General features: G+C 49.3%; 10 protein-coding genes across 10 annotated transcripts; 1 reads left to right on the top strand and 9 right to left on the bottom strand.

Moving 5' to 3' along the window:
- Positions 1 to 571: 571 nt before the first annotated feature.
- On the bottom strand, positions 572 to 1,599 carry N7455_011892 (amidohydrolase family protein; the record flags this gene model as incomplete). Its single annotated transcript, XM_040953758.2, has 2 exons — positions 572 to 1,494; positions 1,545 to 1,599. 2 exons carry the CDS (start codon positions 1,597 to 1,599, stop codon positions 572 to 574), a joined length of 978 nt encoding a protein of 325 aa, XP_040815703.2.
- A 562-nt stretch (positions 1,600 to 2,161) lies between these two features.
- N7455_011891 (uncharacterized protein) lies at positions 2,162 to 2,440 on the bottom strand (the record flags this gene model as incomplete). The annotated part of the gene is made up of 1 exon (XM_065606774.1): positions 2,162 to 2,440. One exon carries the CDS (start codon positions 2,438 to 2,440, stop codon positions 2,162 to 2,164), a length of 279 nt encoding a protein of 92 aa, XP_065459940.1.
- A 352-nt stretch (positions 2,441 to 2,792) lies between these two features.
- Positions 2,793 to 4,275, bottom strand: N7455_011890 (uncharacterized protein; the record flags this gene model as incomplete). The annotated part of the gene is made up of 7 exons (XM_040953902.2): positions 2,793 to 2,842; positions 2,908 to 3,046; positions 3,142 to 3,176; positions 3,248 to 3,670; positions 3,779 to 3,859; positions 3,923 to 4,035; positions 4,094 to 4,275. 7 exons carry the CDS (start codon positions 4,273 to 4,275, stop codon positions 2,793 to 2,795), a joined length of 1,023 nt encoding a protein of 340 aa, XP_040815705.2.
- Positions 4,276 to 4,777: 502 nt separating this feature from the next.
- On the bottom strand, positions 4,778 to 6,539 carry N7455_011889 (MDR family MFS transporter; the record flags this gene model as incomplete). The annotated part of the gene is made up of 3 exons (XM_040953817.2): positions 4,778 to 5,809; positions 5,866 to 6,010; positions 6,073 to 6,539. The coding sequence occupies 3 exons, from the start codon at positions 6,537 to 6,539 to the stop codon at positions 4,778 to 4,780; spliced, it is 1,644 nt and encodes a 547-aa protein (XP_040815823.2).
- Positions 6,540 to 7,564: 1,025 nt separating this feature from the next.
- N7455_011888 (uncharacterized protein) lies at positions 7,565 to 11,345 on the bottom strand (the record flags this gene model as incomplete). Its single annotated transcript, XM_065606773.1, has 14 exons — positions 7,565 to 7,897; positions 7,952 to 8,043; positions 8,100 to 8,217; positions 8,468 to 8,507; positions 8,572 to 8,630; positions 8,686 to 8,770; positions 8,831 to 9,191; positions 9,249 to 9,275; positions 9,326 to 9,498; positions 9,564 to 9,742; positions 9,799 to 9,854; positions 9,906 to 10,405; positions 10,474 to 10,523; positions 10,580 to 11,345. The coding sequence occupies 14 exons, from the start codon at positions 11,343 to 11,345 to the stop codon at positions 7,572 to 7,574; spliced, it is 2,832 nt and encodes a 943-aa protein (XP_065459939.1). The 3' UTR covers positions 7,565 to 7,571.
- A 1,654-nt stretch (positions 11,346 to 12,999) lies between these two features.
- On the bottom strand, positions 13,000 to 17,545 carry N7455_011887 (uncharacterized protein; the record flags this gene model as incomplete). Its single annotated transcript, XM_065606772.1, has 8 exons — positions 13,000 to 13,125; positions 13,196 to 14,689; positions 14,738 to 15,146; positions 15,213 to 15,348; positions 15,563 to 16,608; positions 16,647 to 16,926; positions 16,977 to 17,274; positions 17,324 to 17,545. The coding sequence occupies 8 exons, from the start codon at positions 17,543 to 17,545 to the stop codon at positions 13,000 to 13,002; spliced, it is 4,011 nt and encodes a 1,336-aa protein (XP_065459938.1).
- Positions 17,546 to 18,120: 575 nt separating this feature from the next.
- N7455_011886 (uncharacterized protein) lies at positions 18,121 to 18,746 on the top strand (the record flags this gene model as incomplete). Its single annotated transcript, XM_040953932.2, has 2 exons — positions 18,121 to 18,337; positions 18,391 to 18,746. 2 exons carry the CDS (start codon positions 18,121 to 18,123, stop codon positions 18,744 to 18,746), a joined length of 573 nt encoding a protein of 190 aa, XP_040815625.2.
- A 191-nt stretch (positions 18,747 to 18,937) lies between these two features.
- Positions 18,938 to 20,176, bottom strand: N7455_011885 (fungal specific transcription factor domain-containing protein; the record flags this gene model as incomplete). The annotated part of the gene is made up of 2 exons (XM_065606771.1): positions 18,938 to 20,022; positions 20,077 to 20,176. 2 exons carry the CDS (start codon positions 20,174 to 20,176, stop codon positions 18,938 to 18,940), a joined length of 1,185 nt encoding a protein of 394 aa, XP_065459937.1.
- Positions 20,177 to 21,064: 888 nt separating this feature from the next.
- Positions 21,065 to 22,175, bottom strand: N7455_011884 (zinc-dependent alcohol dehydrogenase family protein; the record flags this gene model as incomplete). The annotated part of the gene is made up of 2 exons (XM_040953952.2): positions 21,065 to 21,906; positions 21,962 to 22,175. 2 exons carry the CDS (start codon positions 22,173 to 22,175, stop codon positions 21,065 to 21,067), a joined length of 1,056 nt encoding a protein of 351 aa, XP_040815653.2.
- A 597-nt stretch (positions 22,176 to 22,772) lies between these two features.
- On the bottom strand, positions 22,773 to 25,247 carry N7455_011883 (Zn(II)2Cys6 transcription factor; the record flags this gene model as incomplete). Its single annotated transcript, XM_040953869.2, has 2 exons — positions 22,773 to 24,933; positions 25,009 to 25,247. The coding sequence occupies 2 exons, from the start codon at positions 25,245 to 25,247 to the stop codon at positions 22,773 to 22,775; spliced, it is 2,400 nt and encodes a 799-aa protein (XP_040815833.2).
- Between the last annotated feature and the right edge of the window lie 846 nt (positions 25,248 to 26,093).

The raw sequence follows: 26,093 nt of genomic DNA, 5'->3' as shown, positions 1-26,093 counted from the left end.
GAAACTGCCCAGGTGGGTTACCCATAGGAGTGTGCCACAGGTAATATTCCACTTAGAATTAGCTCGAATCTACCCCGAGAGACAATTCTAGAGTTAGCTGAGGGAAGGAATTTCATATCCCAAACAAGGGCTATTAACAATCTTTATTATTCGAGGCTCTGATGTCATGAACTAGGAGACACAGGAGACTGGGGCCCTCTATCTGAAGGGTGGAATTCATGGTCATCTGGTAGTGAGAATTTATGTCTGACATAGAGTCAAGAAGAATGACTGCATCATCCAGGAGGAAAGCTATCGATTCTGATTGTCTGGGTGCTAGGTGGAACATCAAGTTCTTAGGACTTGCTTAGGTGAGGCTAACAAAGTCGTCCCAATTTAGCATTCACAGACATATTGACCATACGTTGGTAGTTTCCTCGATGGGATAATACGTTGGAAGCAAATCGTTTTACTATTATATCCGTACTGTGCTTTATAAACAATCATTAGATGATTAGCAATATAGTTTCACGAGCATCGGCCCCAACACTCGTCCAATAGGTTCTCGTGTACAGCTAGAATTGACCCCATTTCAGAGCTTTGCTTTATCCAGATCCCCCTTCAACCGCGGAAACAACTCCAAAGCTGCCCCGCTGTCTACCTGTCGCTTGATCTCTTCCGGCAGCTCATACGCCCCCAAAAAGTCTGTGAAGCGTTGGATTGCGTCCTGCGGCGCATTTGGGAAGTCACTGCCGAAGAGCACATGGCCCGGTGTAGCGAACTCGAACAACGCCTTCAACGTGACCGGGTTTGATGAGATGGCGGTGTCAAAATAGAAGGTCCGGGCAGCCTCCACCAACTCTTCAGTCGACAGACCGAGCGTGCGTGGCATCAAGGGTAGCATAGTAGCCGCCCGGTGGATTAGGTATGGCAAGGTTCCACCCGCGTGGGAGAGGATGATCTTGCATCCCGGGTAGTCTTGCAAAATGCCACTTGTCAGCAGATCCATGGCGGCCCGGCCAGTCTCATGCGGGTAGTCGAACATGGGCTGTGGTAACCAGGTGTTGATGAGCTGCGTATCGACTGGATGGGTTGGATGTATGAAGACCACGGCACTGCGGCGGCTAAGATCAGCCCAGATAGGTCGAAAGGCTGCATGTCCTAGGTAATTAGAGCCCTTGCCGTAGCGGGTGAACAGTGTGACTCCATCCGCACGGAGAGTGGTGCAGGCGTAGTCAATTCCCTTCAACACGGCCGCTGTATCGAACAGAGAGGGGACTGAGGCGAAGAAACCATATTGGCGCGGCTGAGCGTCCCGAATGGCGGCCGCGTATTCATTACAGCTGCGCGCTAGGGCGGCAGCTTTGGTAGGATCAGGCTCGATGCCTGGTCCCGGTGCGGTGACGGAGAGAATGGTGGTAGTCACCTTCATCCGTCGTGCCATATCTTGGTCTAGCTCCAGCGTCCAGGGTGGCGTATACCAGCCTGAAGGATCACCACCCGCACGATCTAGGGCTATTAAAGGTTAACCAATGGGGACCCGTTTTAACATGCGTGAGACTGACCTTCACGCATGGCTGGAGGATAGAAATGGTGGTGCACATCGATTTTCGCCATCATGGAAATTATGATAGCCTTTGAAAATCAGTACTGGGCATTTCTTCCTCAAATACAGATCCCTGCCAAGCATGCCATGCGACTGACTACATGGGGTCTTCCCCTTTGCATCCAGCGACCGTACCACCCTGATTAGCGATCATCATGATACTAGAGAAGGACCTTGAACGCGGATCAACGGTGCCGGGTGAGTTTTGCAGGGGTTATGGAATACTCCGAAGAAAGGGCAACATCGAGAGAGGAGAAATACGGTGTGTGCTTACGGAATATGCACGCATATGTGCGCTTCAAAGTGAAGGTCTTCATTTATGGGCGCTTAGTCTTCTTATCACCCTATCCTGCTGCTTCCAAAAGAGGAAATATCCCTCCGAAACTCCTTTGGGGTGATCGTCTTCCCTGCAGCAACACTTTGTCCTTCCGCTATAGCGCTTGATCTCGACCGGGCCTTGGCGGTGCCACCTTCAGGTGCTCGCCGAATACCCAGATGACTAGCCAGAGGTATAGTTCCTGACCATGGGTGGATATTTCGGCTATTAGAGAAACGACAATCCCAGTGACGGCTTAATTAGACATCGCTTGCAGTCTCGCTCTCTACGCCGCGCTCGCGGGGAAATGTCACAACCTCGTCGCCTAATGCCGGCGTGCCATTGGTTATCAACCCCAACTGGCTCACTGATTCCGTGGATATTGAACTCGTGGCGGCAACTTTCAAGCGGACGCGCGACTTCTTTAATATCACTATAAGCACATTCTCATTGGTCCTGAACACTTCCCTCGCTCTCAGGTCGCTACGGATGCGGAAATTCTGGATCATGCCCGGAAGAGCTTTGATATCATCTTCCATGACTCCTGTACCTGCGCGATGGGCTTGACAAATAACACCCAGGCGGTGGTTGACTCCAAAGCTCGAGTCATTACCGCTGACGCCCTGCGAGTTGAGAATGCCTCGGACTTGTTGTTCCTACCACCAGGTCGCCCCGGGTCTACGATTTGTAGGTCTTTATCATCCGTTACACATACATTTCTTCAAATACGAAGTGGAAGTAAATACTCAATTTATCACGCCTTTCACACCTTTCACGCTCCATCCTATGCAGATTTCACACCTTCCCACCTTCCACACTCCCCCCTATGCAAATACTACCAACATGACAAGCATAATGGGATCTGTCCCTAATATGCCTTCTCATTCCTCACTACATGGTGATGACGGCACGGAACCGCACACTTCCCTCCATCATAGCCTCTGTAGAAAATAGGAAAGCATGTCAGAGAAAATAAACCAATCAACAAAGGAAGAATATATCATACCGAATGCTTCGTTGCACTGTTCCAAAGGGAATTCCTTTACCAGACAATCGATGCCATGTAAGTCGGCAAACGCGATGGCTTCCTCGGAATCGGTGGCATGCCCACTGGGCCAGCTCCAGATGGATTTGCCCTTTCCAACCTGAAATGTGGTTAGCATTTTCATCATTCTAATCCTCCGATCATCTCTTCCGTTTTTTTTTCTGTCTGGTTTTCCGATAGTAAAATCCCACTTACCAACATCCCAGTGTGCACCTCAATACCGCCAACAACTACTATTGTCAGCTTTCCAACCAAAGGCCTAAACACTCAAATGCTTTAAAACCACCCAAGAAAAGCTTACTAGACAGAATCAACAACTTTCCCATAACACCGAGGCCCTGAATCAGCGGATTAATAATCTCCGGCACAGGTGCCGTAGACACGATCAACGAAGCGCTACCCAATTTCTGCAAAGCAGCGACGGGATCCTCTTTACTCGTGTCAATATACTCATGCGCCCCCAACTTCCGTGCAAATTCCTCCTTTGTGGAGTCTCGCGAGAGCGCCACGACACGGTAGCCAAACTTGTTCGCATACTGGAGCGCCAGATGACCGAGTCCGCCCAGACCCTGGATGGCGACCACTTCACCGGGGGGGATGTTCATTTTGCGCATCGAGTTGAACACCGTGACACCGGCACAGAGCATAGGTGCGTATTCGGCGGCATTGACATGGTCGGGAATGTGCACAGCGACTTCGCGGCGGATGAGACAATATTCGGCGTCTACCGGGGTGGGTGGGGTCAGGTTAGCATTGAGATATTATTCCATTAACTGAAATAGTGATACATCATGGAAGAAGGGAGAGAAGTAAAGAAAGGGCAAAGACATACAGCCGCCATTTCGGGAAATGCCGTTGACCTGCCCGTTATCGCACATCTGGAAGAAGCCCTTCTTGCATGCCCCGCAGGTACCTGTCCAGTGTTTCATGCATCAGTATAGTCTCGTCAAGGAACCAGCCCTTTTGAAGACCGTACCATCGTGCCCGCCGTGCCATGCACCTCCAATCCGATCTCCTTCCTTCCAAACGGTTTCGCCCTCCCCAACGGCTGCCACGCGTCCGATGATCTCATGACCGGGGACGAGGGGACTGTATAAGAACTGGAGATTAGGCAAAACGTCGTTTATTCTATGATGGGATAACTCACAATCCTCCTCCCATGAGATTCGTTTGCGCAAAGTGGTCCGAATGACACACGCCGCAGGCTTCGACTTTGACCAGAATCTCGTCGCGCTTGGGGAGATTCAGTGTAACCTCTTCTATGGTTAGGGTCCCGCCTTGTTCCTTGAAGGCTGCCTGCTTGTAGGTGCTGGGAATCGAGGAAGCCATGGTGTGTATTTTACTGAAGAATTGATAGATGCGCGAAGTACTTTGTTTCTTCAACGTCAGTGAGGTGTGAGGGGATGGAGATATAAGGACTATAGTTATATATATATGTTTATTTGATTTGATCTATCTTTACTACTAGGTAAGATATGGAGTCGGAGTTTTGGAGATCAGTCTATCCCAAAGTCAAAGTAACTAACAAATGTTGCAGTTGATTATAAACCCTGTAAGGTGGATACCTTGGGCTTTATCAGCCGCAGCTTGACGTGGGGATTTATCGGCCGTTGAGACTATACTATCTCCTATCTCCGGAAGATATTTTGATTCCACTGGCTGGGCAAAATTATGATTTATAAACAAAAGAAAACGAAGCACATACCTAGAGGCAGACCTCGCTCAAAAGGGACAAGAAGAAAAGAAACCCCATTACCAAATACATCCCAGTGACGGATCCAAAGGGAGTATTCCGTCTGCCATTGGTGCTCCCCCTCGCCGTGGAACGATTCTAGAACCGACGACGAGGCAACAGGCAGGAAGCAACCATGTACAGAGCACCCGCCGAAATCGCCATTACGTAGACATCACTGATCGAACTCACAATCACCTTCAGCGCTGCCGTCTTCAATGCTGGGGGCAGCCGCTCCATCAGAGTACTCTGGGCGCCGGCAACGGCACCTTGGATGTCAGCCTGCGAATATCCCCTATCGGCTAACAGAGAAGTGAGCCCGCTGAGGGTCTTGGTCTGGAAAATGGCACTTGCGATGGCCAATCCCAGCAGCTGACTCTGGCCCTGGCCGATGTTCATGAACTGGAGACACTCAGCCACGCGGTCGGGGGTCACAATGGCCGGACCCACCGCGTAAGCGGCCTGCGTGGTAGTCATTCCAAGTCCCATCAGGATGGAGTACCCGTAGACGTTGGCGGGGCTGGTATCCAATTTCACAGTGTACATCAACACAGCTCCAATGAGCATGAAGACACCGCTCAACAGGTACCAGATGATAAAGTAGCCGGTCTTGGGCATGACATAACCGCACAGTAGAATAGTAGCCACGTAGAAGCAGACGAAAGGCAGCAAACGCACCGCCGACATGATACCGGAGTCGCCGTGGACAAACTGGAAGTAGAGTGGGATATAATAAACTGCCACAAAGAGGGCGGCACCACCACAAGCCATGATGACATAGAGGAGGATCATCGTGGGGTCTCGCAAGAACTCGCCGGGGAACAATCGGTCCTTTTTGGTGGTCCCCACACAGAAATACTGGCTGGCGAAGAAGGCAATAGTGCAGACGGCGGACACCACGTACAGCGCGATATTCCGTCCATCCGTCCAGGACCATTCGACACCGCCAAATACGATGAACAAGATGATGGAGATGTGCATTCCTGCAGAAAGGATGGTTCCCACCCAGTCTAACTCCACAAGTTTCTTGAGGAAGCTGCGGCCTTCGCCTGCTGGGCGTGGTAGGGAGGGCAGGAGGAATACATAGATGGGTGACATAACTCCAAAGATGACCAGATTGAGATAGAATGACTGTCCACTGCAGTTAGTATACTCGGCCGGAGAAATGCGAAATGGATTCCACGTACCCATCGCCATGTGGCCGAACTATCGGAAAAGGCACCGCCAATGATGGGACCCAAAATACAGCCAGTACCGTAGATTAATCCAACCAAGCCCACATACACTGGCTGCTCCGTGGGGGTGGTTAGGATGGTAATCAGATTCAGATTTCTAGGTCATAATAGTTAGTGCTCTGTATCTCGTTCTGCTTTGCCTGCCACGATACAACTTACCCCAGATACATGCCCGCTCCTCCGGCTCCCGCCCACACGCGTCCGACAATGATGGCATTCATACTAGGTGCAGCACCACAGAGGGCACTGCCAGCGGCAAACATGGTCAGACAGCCAAGGAAGAGCCATTTCGTATCGAAGATAGCGTAAGCTTTGCCTAGCGGGAGAATGAAAACAACCGATCCCAAGGTAAAACCCACGCCGAGCCAACCCAGCCGCGTGTACTCGTTAAAGTCACCTGCGATGGGAGCCTGGATATCTGCCACAATGGTATTATCCAGGCCATAGAGCAGGTTTGCAGAGAAAACGGCAATACAGACGAGTAGCCAGCGGAAACCTACGATTTCCCGGCCCGGGGCTGCATCCTTCTCGGCCTCCTCAGCTTTGATCGGGGTTGATTCGTCCACGCGGTCCGGGGTTTGACTTTCGAGCACGCTCTCACTTGGCGTCGAAACGTCTATACTCATGGCGGGAAATGAACCGAGCGGTATTTAGTCAAGTGTTTGAAGGTCCACGGGTTCAGCTATCTAGGTACCTGCCCAATGGAGTCGTAATAAGGTGGAAATGATAGGCAGAAATATAGATATTCGCTGGAGGACGCCGGCAAAAGTATTGATGTCCATATTGCCCGACTGTGGGTGGTTATTTAAATATTAGCAGTGCTGGAAGAGGATATTTTGGTGACAATGCATTTCTTCTTTGGGACATTCATCTTTGTCAGTTGGTGATCTGACCAATCGTAGCTTACCATTTGACTGACCAACTCCGAATCTCCTTTGGGAATCCGAGTGGGGTCTCGGGAATTCCCGAGCTTACCCAATCATTTGCGGAAATGGCCAGATGGACCCGCCTATAAAATTAAATTAAGTGGGTCTGGCTGGACCTGCATCTATGGATCGGCACTGGAATTTCTAATCGTTTCCAAGATTTTTAAGGTCGGAAAAGCTAACTTGCCTCGCTCGACCGGTCAGCAACTATGTTCAAAGCACAGAAATGCACAACCAGAGTTTGAACTCTCTCCCATTCATCACTTCTCGCTATGCTGGCGACACAGTGGAGCTTCTCTCTCTCATGACATCGACATATCTCCGCGAGATATGCGAAGCGCTTGCCTAGTATATGGAAAGCTCGCCAGCAATAGGTGTCAACTTGGCAGCAATATCGGCGAGTCGAAAGAGGCGCGAGTCCTTTGCAGCTAGGATGTTCATGGTTGAGCCGTAGGTATTTGTTAATGAGACCGATTCTTATTTCTTGTGGCAGTATGACTCGGAGTATCCTTGTCCTGCTGGCTGTTCGAGGACGACTAGTGGCTCTAGTTGCACAGTTTCCTCTATTTGGTATTTAATATTGTATATCGTGGGCTGTCTTTACGTTACATGCACATGAAGCCAAAAACTGGATTCAATCAGAATTTATTTCGCCGAGTTATAATTTGAAGGCTTGTCTGACCTGCATTTCCCCCAAGAAACACTAGTTTCCATTAAAAAAAGGTCCGCTATTCAGTCACTGCGCCCATTGAGCTGTCGGGCGAATCCCTTGGTATCATCAATAGTAGCCTGCCCACTCTGAATGAGGGATCTCAGTTCATTCGCCAATGCAGGTGCCCGCTCTGCCTCTGGTATTTCTCCTTCATTGACTACCACGGCGTGGAAGTCTAACACTATGCCTTCTATCTGGTTATCAATTTCTTCTTGTAGTGATTTGAGGCTTTCGGCCATGATTCCACCGTAGACATTCTTGGCATGTGAAGAGTATTTGGAAAATAACCTGGAGTTTCTCAAGTGGTCTTCCATGTGACTCTTTCGCCGTTTGTCACAACCTGGTCCTAATATACGGTTAATGACTAAAGATGATGTTGCCAAGATGAATCTTCGCGTACCTCCCTCACTGTTACAATGATTATAACATGGCTCCATGAGCATCGAGATAAATGAATCAGTGTGATGCTCTAGCATGTCTCGCTTGGTAATTCTGAGAGATTGTTAGACCCGTTGCCTCGCTCTATGTTCAAGTGAAGTTTGCCATACTGTGTCTTTAGGATGAGGCTTCTCATCTCATTCTTGATGCGTGTATTGATATTCTCTCGTCTATGTCCCATGTTGACAATGATGTTTTGCAGCGCGTGGGGCGCAAGATGCTGATGCTCTGCAAATATGCAGGATATTAGAACGAAACATTAAAAAATGAGTGTTTTCAAAAGAGAATGACGACTTGCCTTGGATCTTGGAACGTAGTAGTTGAAATGACAGGTCAACCCCATCAGTCAAAATTTCAATTCCTGACTCCAGCCAGTCCATTATGTCTTCCCAAGCGGGATCCAATGCTTCACGAGTTCGCTGCGTGAATTGCTCATTCCAGGGCCGCTCATTACTTTGTGCTTCCGTCCTCCACGTACCATAGTGTCGACAGAATGCAGCGTATGAGCCGGGGTGCCACTAAAAGATCATTCAGTAATGTGCGACATATTTTTCAAAATATCTTTCAAAAAGTGAGAATTACCTTTACCCAGCGCTGACTGATGTTGAGGCTTTCTTGTTTCCACTGGGCTCGAGACGTATCTGTTTTATGAAGACGTCAGAGCTAGCGAAGGTAAGGAGAGGTGATTCTGCTTACCGATACAGAAGATAATAGAATTGTCAAAACGCTCTCTTAAGTCTCGAAACATGCAAGCTACATGGTCTTCCGACGATTGAAAATCCTGTTAAATATCAGAAAAAGAAGCATGAGCCATTCAAAGCATTCTTGTTTCTAGGCATACCCGACGAAGAGCATCTTGAGATTCATTCAGAATACGGCGAAGTTGGGCAGCCTTTTCTGCAGTGACCGGGTCTGTACCAGAAAGGGCCCATTGACGAATTGAGCCCACCATTGCCGGGACTTCATCTTCTAAGAAAGCTGTTGTTGCGCGCATTTGAGCTTCAGCTGGGACTAGCTGGCAATAGCGGCGCAGCTCTCGTATACCAGTCAGCTCGAGATACCTATCTGCCTGGGTTGGGTCGCTGTTCCGATGTTCAGAGTACAGTGTGTTGCTGACACAAAATACCTGGATGTCGTCATATTTCCTGCGAAGCTCGCGTGAAACGTTGAGGTTTCGCCGGTTGATGAGGAAGCGCGTAATGCTGCGTTACAAGTTAGTGTTAAAGTTGGTATAATTAATGATCAAGGCATTGACTTACTCAAAGTCCAATTCGTCTATCTGGTCACTGTCCTGGAGTCAACGTAGGTCATGGCAATGAGGGAAAGCGATAGTCACCTGAGTTCCGACTCCTTCAGTGACCATTGGAGCCGATCGTCTCCCTGTGATTTTATTCTTTGCGACTTAGCCTTCACCTTTTGGGCATTGACCTCCCCGAGCTCTTTGTTCATTTCCCGGACGCGTCGGCCATCTGGCCCTTGTTCACGGGAGACCTCTTCTGGTGAAACATCCTATAGATACAGTCAGAAGGACTTGTGCAGGAATAAATGGGTGAGCTTAGAGAAACTATACACACCTCTGAGTTTGTGCAAATAATTCTTCGAGGCTGATCCCGTCTACACCTTCTCATGATGTCACCAACAGATTCGTCAGTCCCAGCTCGAGAGATGTTTGCCACAATAAAAACCTCATCGCATTGATGAGCAAGGTATCTCTCAGTTGCTCGCACTCTTGCAAAATTGAGATCTCGGAGTCCTATAAGGTATTAGTCAAGGCTAATATGTGAACCTCTATATAGTTCCAACACATACCAGGCAGATCAGTCAAAACCAATCCAGTCCTTAAGATAGGTGAACTGAGATATACCCTACAAAAGCATCAGATTAAAGCTCATTATAGAAGACAATGCTCAGCGAACCTAATCAATTTGATAAAAGGCCATAATGCAGGGCCACCACCCTCCGGGTTATCAGCAGCAAGATGGTCGAGAATAGATTTACATTCTTCGACGTCACCGGCAATGACTGAGTATTCGAGCGCATCAGACCCACCTTGTCTGTTTATTAAGCCGGCGTATGCCCAGCCTTCCAGCAGCGCAAGGATCTCAGAGTGTGCACCCTCAGACTCATCTGATAAGAACTCAATTGTAAGTCTTGGCTGAGTCTTGAAAAGCGAGTGAAGTGTTTCCCATGATTTAACAGCTGCATCTTGGCATTTTCGTTGTTCCTCGATTGTCTGAAGCTCCCTGTAGATGGAACTAACGTAGTATTTTCGGAAGTCTAGCAGGAGATGCTCAAGTAAGTTTCCCCTTTCCTCTCTGTTCATGAACTCTGCTTCGATGCTAAATGGACCGGTATGGTTTTGATTGGTGTGACGGAATTCCGTCACCACACAGGTGCAGGCTGATCCCTCTCTGCTCTGAAATTTGGTGTCAGTGAAAGGAATTTCAGGGTAAACGGAGAACCGAAATGAGAGCATTCACATACGGATCGTGCTATCTTCTGGTCAAGTAGTGAGTTGATCAGCGAACTCTTGCCTGTAACAACATTAGAGACGGTACCCAAATATGAGAATGCTCGAAAATTTCCATACCAACTCCAGAGTCTCCAATAAAGCCCACAGTACGTGTGACCGGATACTGGAATCTGCTCATCTTTTCGGTATGCTTATACAGAGTGTACAAGCTCGTCGATTGATCTTGTGTCAATTCCGAAAGACGCATTGCGCTGGCGAGACTGGCCAGGTGGCCCTTAACGGCTTTCAGTCCATCCTGAAGCCTATTATTGTAGATTGGGGCTGGGGGAAGAGTTTCGTCCCGGATATCATTGGATATGGTCTCGTTCTCGTCCTCATTCTCATGAGATGAAGTAACCGCTGGAGTACTGCCACTACCTGCTGGAAAAGTTCTGGGAACTTGTACGTCTTCGGTATGCACAGAAGCAGCTACAGATTGTAGGCCTGAGCTACTCAATCCCCTACCGACGTGGCTGGTACTTAATGACCGAGAGGCGTTTTCTCCGGTACTTCGCCTCGGACGGCAAGGGTGTATGCGTCTCGGCCTTGGACTTGGGGAGGCATTGTGTTGATCAGCATACGTGGATGGTGACCGACCGGGACTCAATCGCGAATTTGGTGAGTTTCGTCGAGGGGTAGTGACTGATAATGTTTGATCTGGCTGCAGGTTTTGAAAGAGACTTATCAGTGGTTGAGCTACGGGCAAGGTTCTGGGTATGCCCGAGGCTTGCCGAATTGGCAAACCTCTCTCACTGCCACTACCGTCTTGAGACGAGGTGGGTGTGAGTATTCTTCCCGACTCAGAAGCAGTAGCGAAGGTGCCTCCCGATAAAGGGACACTCATTTTGATTGAAATCGGTTGAGTCTCTTGTCAACTACGTTCTTGGGATCATGTGGTTTATTAGGTGAAATCTTTGTGATAAAAGGCTAGCATCCCCTGGCGCCTATTTCCAACACTTGTAACACTGGTGCCCCGCCCCCTCCCCTCTTCATGCACGATGCTGCGCCCTCAGTTGGCGCTGTTTTAGTCGCGGATCACAATATTTGGCTACCTTAGGCCTAGGGCTTCACTTGAACTTGGGCCCTTCTTAAGATAATCAAAACAAACAGCCGTATTTATTTTGGTAATTTCGCGTAGCGAACAGATGCTACAATCAGTTCGATAAATTTGTAGGTCCCTTGGGCCACTTTTAGCCCCCACGAGTTGGGTGGCGCGCGTGCATTTCATCCCTGTAACAAAAGGCCGCGAACTCTTAAGTGCATTGTTAGTAACCAATAGATTCCATGAAACTTGAAACATCAGGTATCTTGGCTGTTGTCATTGGAAATGGGAGTTTTCAGTTCAGTGGGTTGCTCCGTAGGGGGTAATTTGTTTTCAAATACTTTTTTACGAGGTCTGATTACCGAAAAACATGTGCTTTCGCTCAACGTGTTTTGACTTAGCCAGCATAATACTGGTTTTGTCCTCTTGATGATCCGAAGAAGTAAAACTATAGTTTTGAGCCGCGCAATGGCCTGGAACACCCGGAAGTCTTCTCCAGGAACCGAACTCAATTAATATTTATTGGAGGAAAGTTGGGATCATCGTTACAAAAGAAGCTAAGGGTCGAATGATTTCGGAACAGTCGGAAAGTGGACCCTTGCTCTACGAAAGCTGATATGGAAATAGTCAAATAAGAAGTGATCAGCCAAGTGCAAAATTCCGAAGTGATGGATTGATAAACTTCTCCCTATCCAAACGACGAGACGAAAAAGGGAAATTGAATGCCAGTGCGCCTACGTTGGTGTACTTATCTGGGAATGGGTGCAACGGCATATCACAAAGTTCGGCGGTAATTCCTCGCGCGTGACAGTCATAGGCGTCTCGGCCGGTGGAGGCTCGACCAAGATGCAACTGACTACCTACGGACGCGCCATTTGCCCCCCAGGGGCTTTCTCTGGGAGACGACGGGTTGTATGTCAAGCCAACCCTGACCAATACAGACCGGTGTACTTATTGGCAGCAGGTCGAATTTTGATGAACTAGCCAAGGGAACTGAACAGCTACCTCGACACCGTTGTGTTGGATCGTATTTTAGCATATTTTAACTTAAAATTAATGATGATTATACGCCTATCATATGACCCTATCTAGTAGAGACCACTGATTGTTTGAGTATAGGCTATTGAAGAAACCTGTAACACTCGTCAGGGCATATCATGTTGAGAATCGTATTTAACTCTCATTAACTACCACGGAGTTAGGGTTGTTTGAACCCCAACCCTAATCCTAACCCTACCTGGTCTGTATACCTTCTTCAGTGTCATCCTAGCAATATATTTCCCAACGAGATAGCTTTCATTAAATCGCACAATGACTCTCGTACTGTGGAATCTAAACTGACACCCGAAACTATGTATCTACTTTTTTTACTACCAAACAAGAAAGCAACACCCCGAACAAAGCCCTCTTCTATACATGTAGCCTGAGGCTGCAGTAGAGTAGAGTGCATCTTCCATCAATGACGGGGCGTTTTGGTGAGATAGGTCATCATCAGAACCATGGTGAAATTGAATGCGATAAAGCAGATGAAAACGCCAATATTGCGATGCCGATGGGAAAATTGATAGCCATATTGTTGAAACTACTGAATGATTAGTTTCCAGACTAGATTTGTTGCCTTGACTTCCTCTGTTCTGATAAGAACTACTTACGTATGATTGTCCGTCGCGATACCGGCAATATTGACACTCCATCGTGCTTTCTGGATTGAGCAGATATCCCGTCGCGGCTTTCAGGAAATCGTGAGCATACTGGCCACAGCTTGTGCCATTTGCCGCGTAGAAGATTGAAACCTCCGACTCCTTGCATCGTATAGGCAAATCTTGCAACGCATCCACAGTGACGCCCTCACCCAGGTAGAAGAGGGGAGAGATATTGTAAAACCAACGCCAACCTGAGGGGGTTACGGGCTTTGGTGAAAGCGTCCCGGCGAAGGTATTGCAGAACATGAAGAAGAATCCATTGGCGGCAAAGGCTGCCTCGATGTTGGGCATCAGGGATGCGCACAGCTGAGCTAGACTGGTGGCGAAGACACCAAAGAGCTCGTACATAAGAAAACTGTACCCTGCGCGCGAAGGGGTGGTGAAATAGCCAACGGGGAAGTACCACAGCAGCCAATAGACCAACGAACTGAGAAATGTGAATGGCAATTCCACGATAAACGTGGATAAGACAAACGCCAGCCAGTGGTAGGTCAAACTCTCTCGCTCCCGGTGGACAAAAATATCCCGCAAGGTCACAAAGCGCGGCTGCACCTGCAGTCCCAGTGGGGGGCCCACAATGAATGACATGAAGGCAGAAAAGACCCGATTGTACGCCCCTCGCTCCGTGTTTGGGGACTGTAGGTACGTTAGAGAGTTGAGGAGGGAATTTCCAACGCTCATCCAGAGCTTCGACGTGACATAATCCGGTTCTCTCCAGTAATACAGCCACGTTCGTTGAACAACCACCCACAGTTGCACATGGAACGGTACTGAGTACATCGACTGTTGCTCTAGCTGCGGTGCGTGCTCATCAGCGGGGACCAAGCTTTGTTCCGTTTTCTCTCGCTCCTTGGCCTGTTGGCTGTCACGCCAGAGACCAGTCCAATCCATATGGGCGTCGTTGCGAGATCCAGCCCCAATAACCGCCAGGAAATACTCTGCCGGATTCTCCTCTAGGCTGCAGGGGCGACTCCGTGGGTGAAAATACTGGATTGCCTCCTGGCAGCGTGTTCCCAGAGGACCGTCATAGACCAAGTTGCCTCCGCGGCTTAGCAGATACAACTTGTCAAACTGGTCGATGAGCTCGGCTGCCGGTTGATGGATCGTGCACAGAATGGCTTGGCCCGAGTCCGCTAGACGACGAAGCAAGCGAGCGATCAACATGGCAGATTGGCCATCGAGACCCGAAGTTGGTTTATTTAGGAAGAGGACTTCTGGTTTCGATGCCATCTCCACACCAATACTAACTTTCTTCCGCTGTTCGAGATTAAGTCCCGCCCCTGGGACACCAATCAAGGCATCTGCGATATGTTCCATACCCAACCACTGAATCATCTTCTCGACGTAGGCATTCTTGTCTGCCACAGAGATAGACTCTGGGCGTCGAAGTCGCGCTGTCATTTGCAATGCCTCGCGCACGGTTTGAGTGGGAAGATGAATATCCTACTGTTGCACGTATCCCATTCTACTTCGGAAGAACGTGGGAAGCACTTGACCGTTAAGCGCTAGTGTTCCTGTGAGATTCCCGATGGTGGAATGACCGGCGAGTGCGTTCAGGAGGGTAGTCTTCCCGGCACCCGAGACACCCATCAGAGCCTTGAGTTGGCCACTCTTGACCGAACCACTCAGATTGTTTAGCAGACGTTGATCGCCCTCCTTACCTTTAATGTCGAGAGAGAGATTGGTCCATGCAAGATTCTGGCTCTTGTCGGGATCCTGATGTTCTTGCGATTGATGCGCGTCATTGCTTTGGCCAACCGATGTCTCTAAACTTTCATTTCCGCGGTCCGATCCTGTTTCGCTATCGATTTTATCACGGCGACGTACTCCCCGTGGGCCTTTATTGTAGAACACGGTAGCTAATTGACCGGCGGGTGTTTTCAGCATCTCCATCCCGATCCTGTTTAAACTGTAGTGTCAGTCGTAAAGTTTTCCATGAACAAGATGCTAGCCCATGGTGACTTACCCAGAGCAAAAGGCAAAGAAAGCAAATAAGGCCGTGTTAATCCCTACATTTCGCCAGAGGTGGGAGGGTTTGAATCTGTACTGGGCATGAATGTACGATGCCCCGGACGGGAGACGATCTCCAGGTTGCAATCCCACTACCGCACAAACCTGATGGGCCATGTTGGTCTATCCTAGCCCCGATGGGACCCGATCCGAGGCACTGCACTGGTAGCTCAGGTCTTTAAATTCGTTCACCATCACCGACTCAAATGCATAATATAACGGCTGTCACATATTAGCATGATTTGAGCATGATTTGTCCAAACCCTATGACACGGTCTCCACTTACATTTAGATATCTCAACTAACCGAGCCATACTTGCATCTGTGGTGGGGGCACGTAGAGCCCCGTATAGAGGACATACATGTTGAAGAAAATTCCCACCGGGAGTACAGCCCGATGCATGTTGGGAGAGAAGATGGCCACCGAGCGAAAGAACATCGACAGGGCAAGATGCTCTATGTAGATAATCATGAACCAGGTGAAGAAATTACCAGCCGTCCGTTGGAAGCCTGTCAAAAAATATAAGGGAATATTATAGCAGATGGCCGCCACCTTCCACACAACGTCTGTGGTAACCAAGCCAAGCGCGTAGGCAATCGGTCGAGATATCTGGTATCGTTTCTGCTTTAGAATGAGCTGTCGCTGAGCAAACCCATTACCAAATTCAGCCATGGACTGCAGAGCTGGGACCAGGACCGAGTATAATAAAGCAGACGCGAAAATGAACAGGGAATCAGTCGACCGCTTCTGGTTTCGGAACAATGTGCCCAACACCAGACTTTGGACGACTATAGTGGCGAGCTCCACCGCCCACAAGCTGTAATCACTAGTGACGATACGAAATTGCCGGCCTGCACAGTACCAAATCTGATGCCAGATAGATAGAGCAAATGCCGATGTTTTGACGAGGGGATTGGGGTGGGCTTGGGATTGCTCCTTAGCCACCTGCACCGAATTTTGCATTTCCTGGTAGATGGAACTTGCAATAAACGCACGCTCAAACTCCTCCGCCGTTCGTGGGACCTGGTTTTCCCTATTTTCCTGTGCTCGTCGCACGTCTGGATCAGCAGACATCACATTGAGAAAGTCGGCCACGGTAGTGGTTGATAAGCACTCAAACCCGAGATCTTCAAAATATGCCTTTGCATCCTGGACTGGACCGTAGTAGATCTGACGGCCAGAGTTGATCACCAGGACTTTGTCAAAGTAGGTGACAATTGCATCACTTGCTTGATACACGCTCATCGCGACGACACATCGACTTTGTGTCGTCCACTCACGCATCATCTCCATGAATTCGACCGCCGTGGAAGAATCCAGTCCATGGGTTGGATTATCCAGGCAGATCAGGCTGTGAGGATGTGTAAGTCAATGGATTTTCATTGGTACACAAATGAGCACAAGATATCACCTACCGAGCACAGGTGGCCAGGGCCTCCGCCAAAGACACCCGCCTTCGCTCTCCGCCACTGACTCCGAATCTTCGCATCTCCCACCTTGGTATTCAGGACATTTTCCAGACCAACTAGCTTGGCCAGCTGTGCCACCATCGTGTCAATTTCCCGGGCCGAGACTTGGGGGCCGCAACGTGCTCTAGTCGCAAAGCGCAGGGTCTCTGCCACTGTCAAGGTAGGAAAGTGGTCATCAGATTCGGCTAAGGGAGACCTTTCTGTCAATATGTGTCCAACAAGCACCAAATAGCAAGATTCGAGGACTAACCGCAAAAGAGAATATCTTGGGGCCGCTGCTTCATCACATCTAGCAGCGGATGACCACCGAGAGTGAGTTCTCTCTGGATCTCCTTGTATTCATCCCACAGGCCCGACAGTGTCTTCAGGAAGGTTGTACACCCACTACCCGGTTTACCTATTACCAATAACATTTCTCCGGGGTCGATTGTACCTGAGAATCCGCTGAGGATGGGTCGGGAATATTGCTTCCTTTGTCTGTTTTGCAGAGGACTCAACAAGCCAAAGGCCGACTGGGCCGCCGACGTGACGGTGGGTGCATCTTGCGACTATTACCTGTTAACAGCGATACCTTCAATTGAGATCAGCGGTACTCACTCCGGTTCCGCTTCCGACTGCTGATATCTTGTCGAAGACCACCCCAGTGTCGTCGGGAATGGTGGCCTGGCGAATTTCAAGGAAGTTCCTAACACTGTCTGCAATCGATTCCCCTGCTGCTGCAGTTTGGGACAATTTCGAGGACGACTCGTCGGTTTCAGCCTCAGACTTCTGCATGGGTGCCTTTGTCTTGTCTAACGACGGATGGTAATTATCTACCATTATGAGGATAGGAAGCGCTGCAAGACTATCACAACCCCTTCATTAATCATGGAAGAATCACATTGCGGACTAGAAAAGTGGAAATTGACGGGTTCAAAAGGAAAATAGAAACGATAGTCCATCTCCTGTTACCTCCTTTCGCTGTCCAATCTAGATATATGGTGGTTCCCCAAAGGAGTTTCGGAGTCTCGAGACAGTCCCAATCGGGCAAGTGTTCTGGGCTCACTTCCGACTTGTGGCCCAAGGGAGAATGCTAAGGTGGATGGCCTAGTGTATCTCTCAAATGGTCTGAGAGCCAATGGTTATTTCTAACTTATAAAGCGCAATGCTGCAAACTCCGAACGGGGCCAAAACATTTTATCGCCGTCTTCACGTCGCTTTTATCTATTTTCTACTCGTTCCCACCTACATTCACATTCCAATTACAATTTCGAAATTCATTCGAAGATTACGGTGCTCACAACTGGTATCAAAGGCACCCATGTGCTTATCACAGGTAAGAAGGATAAGAAAACAGATTAAGCTACGTGCAAGTAACGCGGGAACTAGGAGGTACACGGGGTATGGGAGAAGCAATGGTGCATAAATTCCTCCAGGAGGAAGCAAATGTATCCTACTGTGCCCGGACCGTCACCAATACTGAGTATGATGACTTCTATCCGACGCTCGCTGAGGGAAATACCGCCCGCGCCGTGGGCACGGCATTCAATGTTGCTAGCAAAGACGTTCTCGTCAAGTGGGTCGAGAGCTCTGCTGAGCGCCTCGGACGAATTGATGTGATTATAGCTAATGGTGATTGCTTTCCCTGACATCTCCTGGTTCAAATGCACACTAACCAGCCGCAGCGTCGCCAATGCATATGGAAGGCGAGACGGACCACTGGGAGAGCAGTTTCGCGATCGATGTCATGGGCTTCGTCGAGCTGGTCAGGGCGGCCACCCCGTACTTGGAAAAATCCCCCCTGGCATCCATCATCGTGCAGAGCTCCTTCATGGGGCTGGAATTCTACCGCTCCCCTCCGGCGGCCTACGGGCCCTGCAAGGCAGCGCAGCTGCAGCATGTCCAAGAATTGTCCCACTTTCTGGGACCGAAGGGCATCTTCGGGTCAATGCCATCTCGCCGGGGCCAATCCTTTGCAAGGGCGGTCCTTGGGAGCTTTATTCAAAGACCAACCCGGAATGGGTGGAGGAACAGCGACTGAAGATTCCTCTTAAACGGCTGGGCTGCCCGACGGAGGTAGCGGCCGTTGCAGTGTTCCTAGCTAGTCCTCTGGCCAGCTTCGTGACGGGCACGAACATGTTAGTCGATGGTGGAATTCATGTTGGCACGCAGTTTTAGAGTCTAGAACACAGAATGAGACCAGTGAACCATATTTGAAGCTCGGCTTGATTGTTATGTCAAAAGAAGATCATCGCTCTGACCAACGATATCCTGCCAATCCAGTTGGTTGCTTCCAGATCCCTGGGCTCGACACTCCCATATCTCCTCCAGAACACCCAACGCTCGTTGTATATTCTGGAAATTGCGTTTCTTTGCCATGAGGCTTAGTCGAATACGGATCGTATCCATGTGGGAACTGTGTGTTGCCTCGGCTCCCACCAAGAACAGAGGGAAAAGAAGGGCAGATTCGGGAACATCATCCAGAGGAATGTTGGCCACGTATTGCAGAGTTGTAGAAACCCCCACCTCAATTTTTGAGTACAGAGCAAAGGTGGCATTCTCCTGTTGCTCCCAGTGGGTATCATCGTGCACGAGCTTCAAACTGCGCAAGGTCTGGCGGTAGAGGTGAATCAAGGCAGCGCAGCGATATGCGTATGCTAGTGATTCTAAAGTTTGCAATGTGTCTGGTGGGCACCTCCAGTTCTTTATCTTCTGCTCGATTGCTGACCACGAATTTGTCGTGTCTGGAATTTCCTCATCTGATGAGAGGTAACCATATGCGAAACTCGAGCCGTGGTGGCAACTGATCTCAGAGATAAAGATTAATATCTCAGAACCAACTCCTAGATAGGTATCAACAACATCTGTGATTTCTTCCAAGTAATTCCCCGGGATCAAAGGAGGTTTTCTGAGAGTGACACTGCCCAGAATATCGTGGTACGCGAAATTTCGTAGTACCCACCGCCCTTCTGGGCTTTGCTTCAGAGCTTCGGGCCCACAAAGCACAAGCCCATCCACGCCGACTGTTGATCGAGAAGATTCAATAATTTGCTGCACGCCTATAAGATGCTTGTACCACTTGGTGTGATCTCCAAGGCACACTTCGGATGTTAGAAGGACAAGGCTAGCCGCTGCGTTTGTCTCCCGACTGGCAATATCCTCTGAGATTAATGCCTTTGCTAATGCGCGGAGGGAAGTGGCTCTCGCCTCTAGAGCCGTTATATGATAGGCATTGTCATAAAAGGAGAGGTGGCCCGATGACCAGGCGACCAAGGCATCTGCTAGGGCGGGGGATTCTACCGCCATTGGGAGGAAGTCTAGATGGAGTTTAGCTTTGGGATTATTTCTTGGCTATATGACATGGAACATACCAGAAATAAAGGAGTTGTACTGTTGGCTTACTGTTAGGAGCTCGGCCAGGACGTCGATGTAAAATTTCATTGCATATCGTCGCTTGGAGGATTCGGCCATTCCGGATGCATGCAGAGAAAGCGAATTGAGCGAAGGATCTGAGGGCCTAGCTAAAGGTAGACTAGTTTGCTCATATTGAGCCTCATCCTGCCCGAGAGATGTCCTTGGACGAGGTAATATCCGGAGAGCAGGCTCGCGGACACACTCGAGGTTAAGGCGTTTGCATGCTCCACAAACAGGAAAGATATTTTGAATACATTTTTTGTGTCTGTTTTCGCATTAATAGAGGTTCTGCCAACAATTGCATTCCTTAGGTCCGGGATACCTATATCGACAGGTCAAGCAGCCAGTCTTGTCGTGTTTGGAGCCGTTTCGCCGTTTCACATTCTGAGCACTATCAGGCATGATAGTATAAAGATGAACAATAGTTCCAGTATATGGTGCTTCTGTGCAAAATGCTCTTGTACTATCTCACATCTGCATTCGTGATACTAGTACCAGATAAGACTGGGATAACAAGAATTGTTGTCATTGGGTGTTGTCATAGGGGCCTCGGGACATCAGCCTCGAGCGGGGCGTTGACAAATCATCCCTCCCGTCCACGGGTGCCGCTGTGTATCTTTCGTACAGTAATTACCAGTTGATTACCACTAGAACCCGTTTCGTCCTGAAAGCCCTAATGGCAACAAGAGTACGTGTAGGAATTACGTGCGGAGCGTAATGCAAGCTTATTTGTATTCAAATAGATTACTAAAGAAACTCGGTTCAAGAACAACTAATCAGCGGTAGTGATGAGCAACTGCTCTACGTACTACGTACGCGGCCGATGAACAGATAAACTGAACTTGGTTGCAATTCAACAACAGAAAGTAAAGCGATAAATAGTGTCGATTTCACCATGAAAACACACTGGGCCTGGCGGCTATATTCTGTGCCAGTCGAGCTATATCAAGGCATTCGGATAACAACTTTCCCCGTATGCGTTGCACTCCACAAATGCTCATATGCATCCCTCGTCCTTCCGAAATCAAAAACACTGTCAATCACAGGCCGAATAGACTTGGCTTGGAAACATTCCAGCATATCCTGCAACTGCTCCTTGGAGCCAACCACCACACCACGCACAATGCACAACCTATCCAACGCCAGGAATGCAGCGTCCGGGCCACGGAGATCTTTGCCAGCGCCCAAGGGATCCGGGTTTGTGATATGCCCGATACAATGTATAAGGCCGTGCATTGCGATGGCATCAAAGGATGCCTGTAATGTGAGAGTCCCGCCAACTTCAATGATATGGTCGACACCATGCCCGTTTGTGATTCTCTTGGCTTCAGCCGCCCAATCTGGGTTCTGTCGGTAATTGATTGTGTGTGTTGCGCCGAGTTGTTTTGCCTTCAACAACTTATCATCGGATGACGAGGTGACAATGGTTGTTGCACCAGCTGCATGGGCAATCTGCAATCCAAATGTCGATACTCCTCCCGTGCCCTGCAAAAGGACAGTTTGGCCTGGTCGAATAGGGACCAAACCGTAGAGCGCGTTCCAAGCAGTGAGGGCTGCACATGGCAAGCAAGATGCTTCTTCGAACGAGAGGTAGTCTGGGATGTGAACGACTCCAGTCTTTGGAAATATGAAGTATTCGCCCAGTAGACCTTGGATTTCACCTCCGAGTTGGGACAAGAGCGTTTGCGCATTAAGTCGGCCGGCTATGTGGTCTTGGGTGAAATTGGCAAGAACCCGGTCGCCGACTTTCCATTCAGTGACGCCTTCACCAACTTCTTCCACGATACCTATAGATTCGTTAGACCACAGTCTATAAATTCAATGGTAGGTAAAGGATCATACCGGCTCCATCACTACCAGGAACAAGAGCATCAGGCCCAGGGAAAGGGTAAGTTCCCATAGCAATAATACCATCTCTCCAGTTCAGGGAGACTGCTTTAATTCGAACTAGTATCTGACCGTACTTGGGAGCCGTTTTGGGGACATCACAAAGGACCAAGCTATCAAATCCGGTCTTGTCGGGGAGAAAATATTGCTTAAAAGTTGACTGGGCCATTTCACTGAACACTCGAGAGAAACAATAGAGGAGCTGGTGTACGTCTTCTAACATTGCAAGAAACCTGATATTTATACATCTAAGTTGTCGAGAACTACAATTTGATTACGCCAATTACGCCCATCACGCCCCGCCCATTGCGCCAATTACGCCGATTACGCCGAACACGCCAAACACCCCCACACTCCACGGCTAGTACAAACATCTGGTTTGGTATTTAAATGGAGGAGCCATCGAGTAATCTATATTCCTACTAGCCTGCAACATCTAGATTATTCTGCGAGCCGTTTTTGTGAGATCCCATTGACATGTACATATCTATCAAACTGATGATTTAAGCTACCATTTTACATTGAACTGCCAAACGTTTAAAGGGAGGCATCATATAATGTTGAATTGTAATAACAGTACTATATAAATATGTACTATAAATCAGTTATCGATCTAGTTTATCTTTCTATTTCTCTCCACCTAGCAGGGCCCGCTGCTGGTTAGATACTATGTATCGATTAGAGTTAGACACGGCGGTACTCTAAGTCGAACAAAATGTAAAATCAGCACAAAGAATCAACAGTGAATGAAAAAGTAAAAGGTTAATCATAAGTTGGTGGTCCAGGAATCCATGACCATCGCACTCGCATGCAGCCACTGGGCTTCAGTGCCGATGACCATGTCAGCAGATGTGGCCGAGGGCATCGATAGAGACTCTGTCGTCCCTAAAGAAGGAGATGGTTCTGGTAATGATCCAATAGGCATCATTTCCATTAAGTGCATGCGTGCTTCAAAATTAGGCACTGGCTGATGTTGTGATACCTCCAGGCTGGTCGGTGGCAGCGCCCGCTTGAGTGGGTTGGGCCGGAACTCCGGTTGGCCGGGGGTGAGGAACGAAGTTTGGTTCGACGGCGGCCTAGGATTCTGGGCCCTGGTAGACGCGGCATGGCTGGCACGCGGTGCTTGTCTCCGGGTGAGACCTTGTTGGACTGTTTTGAGGAGTCGATCGGCCTGGCAACTGACTTCGCGCACGACCTCCGCCGCGTTTTTGGCTGCCACGAAGTGATCGCTCACGAGATCCAGCGTGCGAATCGCCGTCTGCAGCGACTTGCGGGCAGAAGGAGTCGGTGGGCAGACTGAGTTGGCGAGCACAAATCCTAGGGTACACAGGATGGCATCCCACTGGTACTGGAAGATGGGTGACCAGCCGCGCAGCAGATCTGTCTCGGAGAGCACTTGGTTGAGGATACTGGTGATCGCCATAGCGTGGTTCAGACAGGATATATTGTAACCGTCGGTCAGTGGGGTCACAGAGGAGCTCACAGGGGGGAATCGGATAAAGGGCCGCAGTGTCGATATGACAAGATGGTGGTAGTGGAGCTCCAGCAGGAGGCGTTGGCGCTGCAGCCAGAGCGGGCTATACGGAGACAGATTCAGCGCATCCCGATTGGTGGAGAATGGTTCCCCGCCCCCCTTGCGAGGATTACATAGTGACTGTGGCACATTTTGAACCCAGTTATGAATGGCCGTCATCTCCTGTCCGAGAAACTCGGCCAAAGTCTCGAGGAGGCGCGGGTCATCATATAGATCCTTGGCTTTATCCCCGTTCAGCAACTGGGAGCATTTCCGGTGCAATGCTGTCTGCACGCCCTGGACGAGAAATACGAGCTTCGTGCACTGGACATGGAAGCTAAGCCAGCTGATGTCCTCATGATTCGTGAGAAGAACTGTGCCAGATAGCTGGGCGTGCACGCGATCATCTCCGGGTAGCCCGCAGCTCACATGCGACATCTGAATGAGTGGCGGCCGACCCAGGGTCATTGAGAGCTGGCTGTCAATCCGATAGAGCGTCCACCAAATTCGGCGCTGTAACTCCTGCTGTTCGGGGGAGGTCCCGTCCAGCGGGCGGATATGCAGCCGCAGCGCGTGGGCGATTCGCAGTGTGGCACCTAGGTTAATATGCGCCGTATTCAACAGGGAAGTGTTGTACAAGTACACAATCGAATAGATGTGGCTCTGCACAAGCATGATGGTTGGATTTTCGAGCTCACTCTGCAGCAGCCTCTGGGCCCTCTGGTAGTAAGTTCGACTGGCTAGATTCGCGTGCTTGGCCTGCCATCCAGCATCCGAATCTCCCTGCTGGTTGTCATCACTGACGAAGAACGTGCTGCTGTACTGCATACAGACTGCCAACAGCACATCTACTAAGGCTGATGGCTTCCGGGAAGACATTCCATCCGTGGAACTTGACCATAATGAGTCATAATGTTGCTGAAACTCGCGTTCATCGAGGATGGGGTATACACAATGAAAGGACTGCCAGAGCAGATTGAGAAAGTGTTCCTCTTGTGACCGGGTCAGATCCTCGGCCTCCTCGGTTCCGTCTGGGAGCTGATCCGCCTGGCTGGCTGGGCTTGCATCCCATCGAGACGGTTGGTGGGTTGGGGCAACATAATGAAAGCGTGCAATGCATGCTTCCAGCTTCGAATCTTCTATTGGCTGATCGAGTGTTTGGGATAGATAGCGACTGATTCGGGAGACAAAATATGAGGACGACAAAGGCCCATAGTGGATCTGCCTTGTCTGCTGGAGGCCTTGCCATCCTTCTGTGGTATTGGTGAGCTCTGCAAAATCGAACGCGGTGTGGGCCGCATCCGACACTGGTGGCGTCGCAAACCCCGTCTGTGCTTGGATTTGCGCTCCATCTTTGAGTTTCGCGATCTGATCCTGAAGGTCCTTGACTTTATTTCGTAACCGTTGCATCTCTCTATCGATACGGATCAGCGGGCCATTTACATTCATCCCGATGTGATCCTGAGGGAGATGTAGGTTGGTTTCCTACCGGTTTGCAGCCGGGAGCGAGGTGGCCTCCTGTGGCTTTGTGTTGCTGCAAGAGGCTCCTCGATTCAGGCAGTTCTGACATGGCTGCTTGTCATCGCATCTGACGCGATTGAGCCGACACCAGTCGCAGGCCCGAGCGACCTGGTTGCGCTTTGGTCGTGGAGCTGTAATAGGCGTGGCCGATCTGTCACGGGAGGCGTCGATCGTGGTATTGAAGTTGGCGGAGAAAGTGGAGTACATGACGGAGGCGTGGGGTGGGAGGACAAAACAAATCAGATATCCATTCAGACCAGCTTCATTCGACTCCAAATGGCGGTCGGAACCTTAAAAGGAATTTCCCTCTGGACTACTCGAGAACTTGACGGGGAGGGGGAGGGGAGGGGAGCGGTAGATCGCGCAAAGGGAAAAAGAGTCGTGCAGGAGTCGTGTTGGCGGTGGATGCCTGAGGTTGCAGATCTTGGCCTAGGCAAACTGACAAAAGTACATGCAAAAGCAGGGATGACGGGCTACCCCTGCACAGCATGAGACTTGCATACCAAAAAGGGAATAAGAAACGAGAAGCAGAGCGGGATGCTACCTACCTACCTGCTAGTGTGTTATCTCGTCAGCTCCAGGGCTATTATCCGTGAATCCTTGGCTGAATTCGCCACATCACTTTGTTCGAATAATAAGCGAGTGTGATTCTATCATTGGTCCAAAGTCAGTTAGATAAGATAGGTAATAGACCTTAGATCCTTCTAACTACCAAGGTTGCAGTGAACAGGGAATCCAATCCTGCTACTTCGTATAGATGAGAGAGACTTTTATGAACCTACGATCTTGCCCAGCTTTTCCAAGTATTAATCAAAAAGCTTGGCTTTATTTTGGTAGAATATACAACAGTTGCATATGTAGGTTCGACGTCTATATTGCCATAGAGGTAAAGAATGCACTAGTACTATAAAAAATATATAATCCCGGTCAATACAGATCGCAGGCAAAACCTACATCATTTATGCATTGATGGTGAAGAAATAGATTGATTAAGCGGAAGAAACATACATAAATGACCCTGAATAAAAGAATAAATAATACAATAAATTAAAT

Source organism: Penicillium solitum (assembly GCF_028829755.1).
Source record: "Penicillium solitum strain IBT 25940 chromosome Unknown utg000009l_segment0_segment0, whole genome shotgun sequence".
NCBI classification, from domain to species: domain Eukaryota; kingdom Fungi; phylum Ascomycota; class Eurotiomycetes; order Eurotiales; family Aspergillaceae; genus Penicillium; species Penicillium solitum.
The sequence above is the reverse complement of the archived record's forward strand: the minus strand, read 5'-3'. Positions and strand labels throughout refer to the sequence as shown.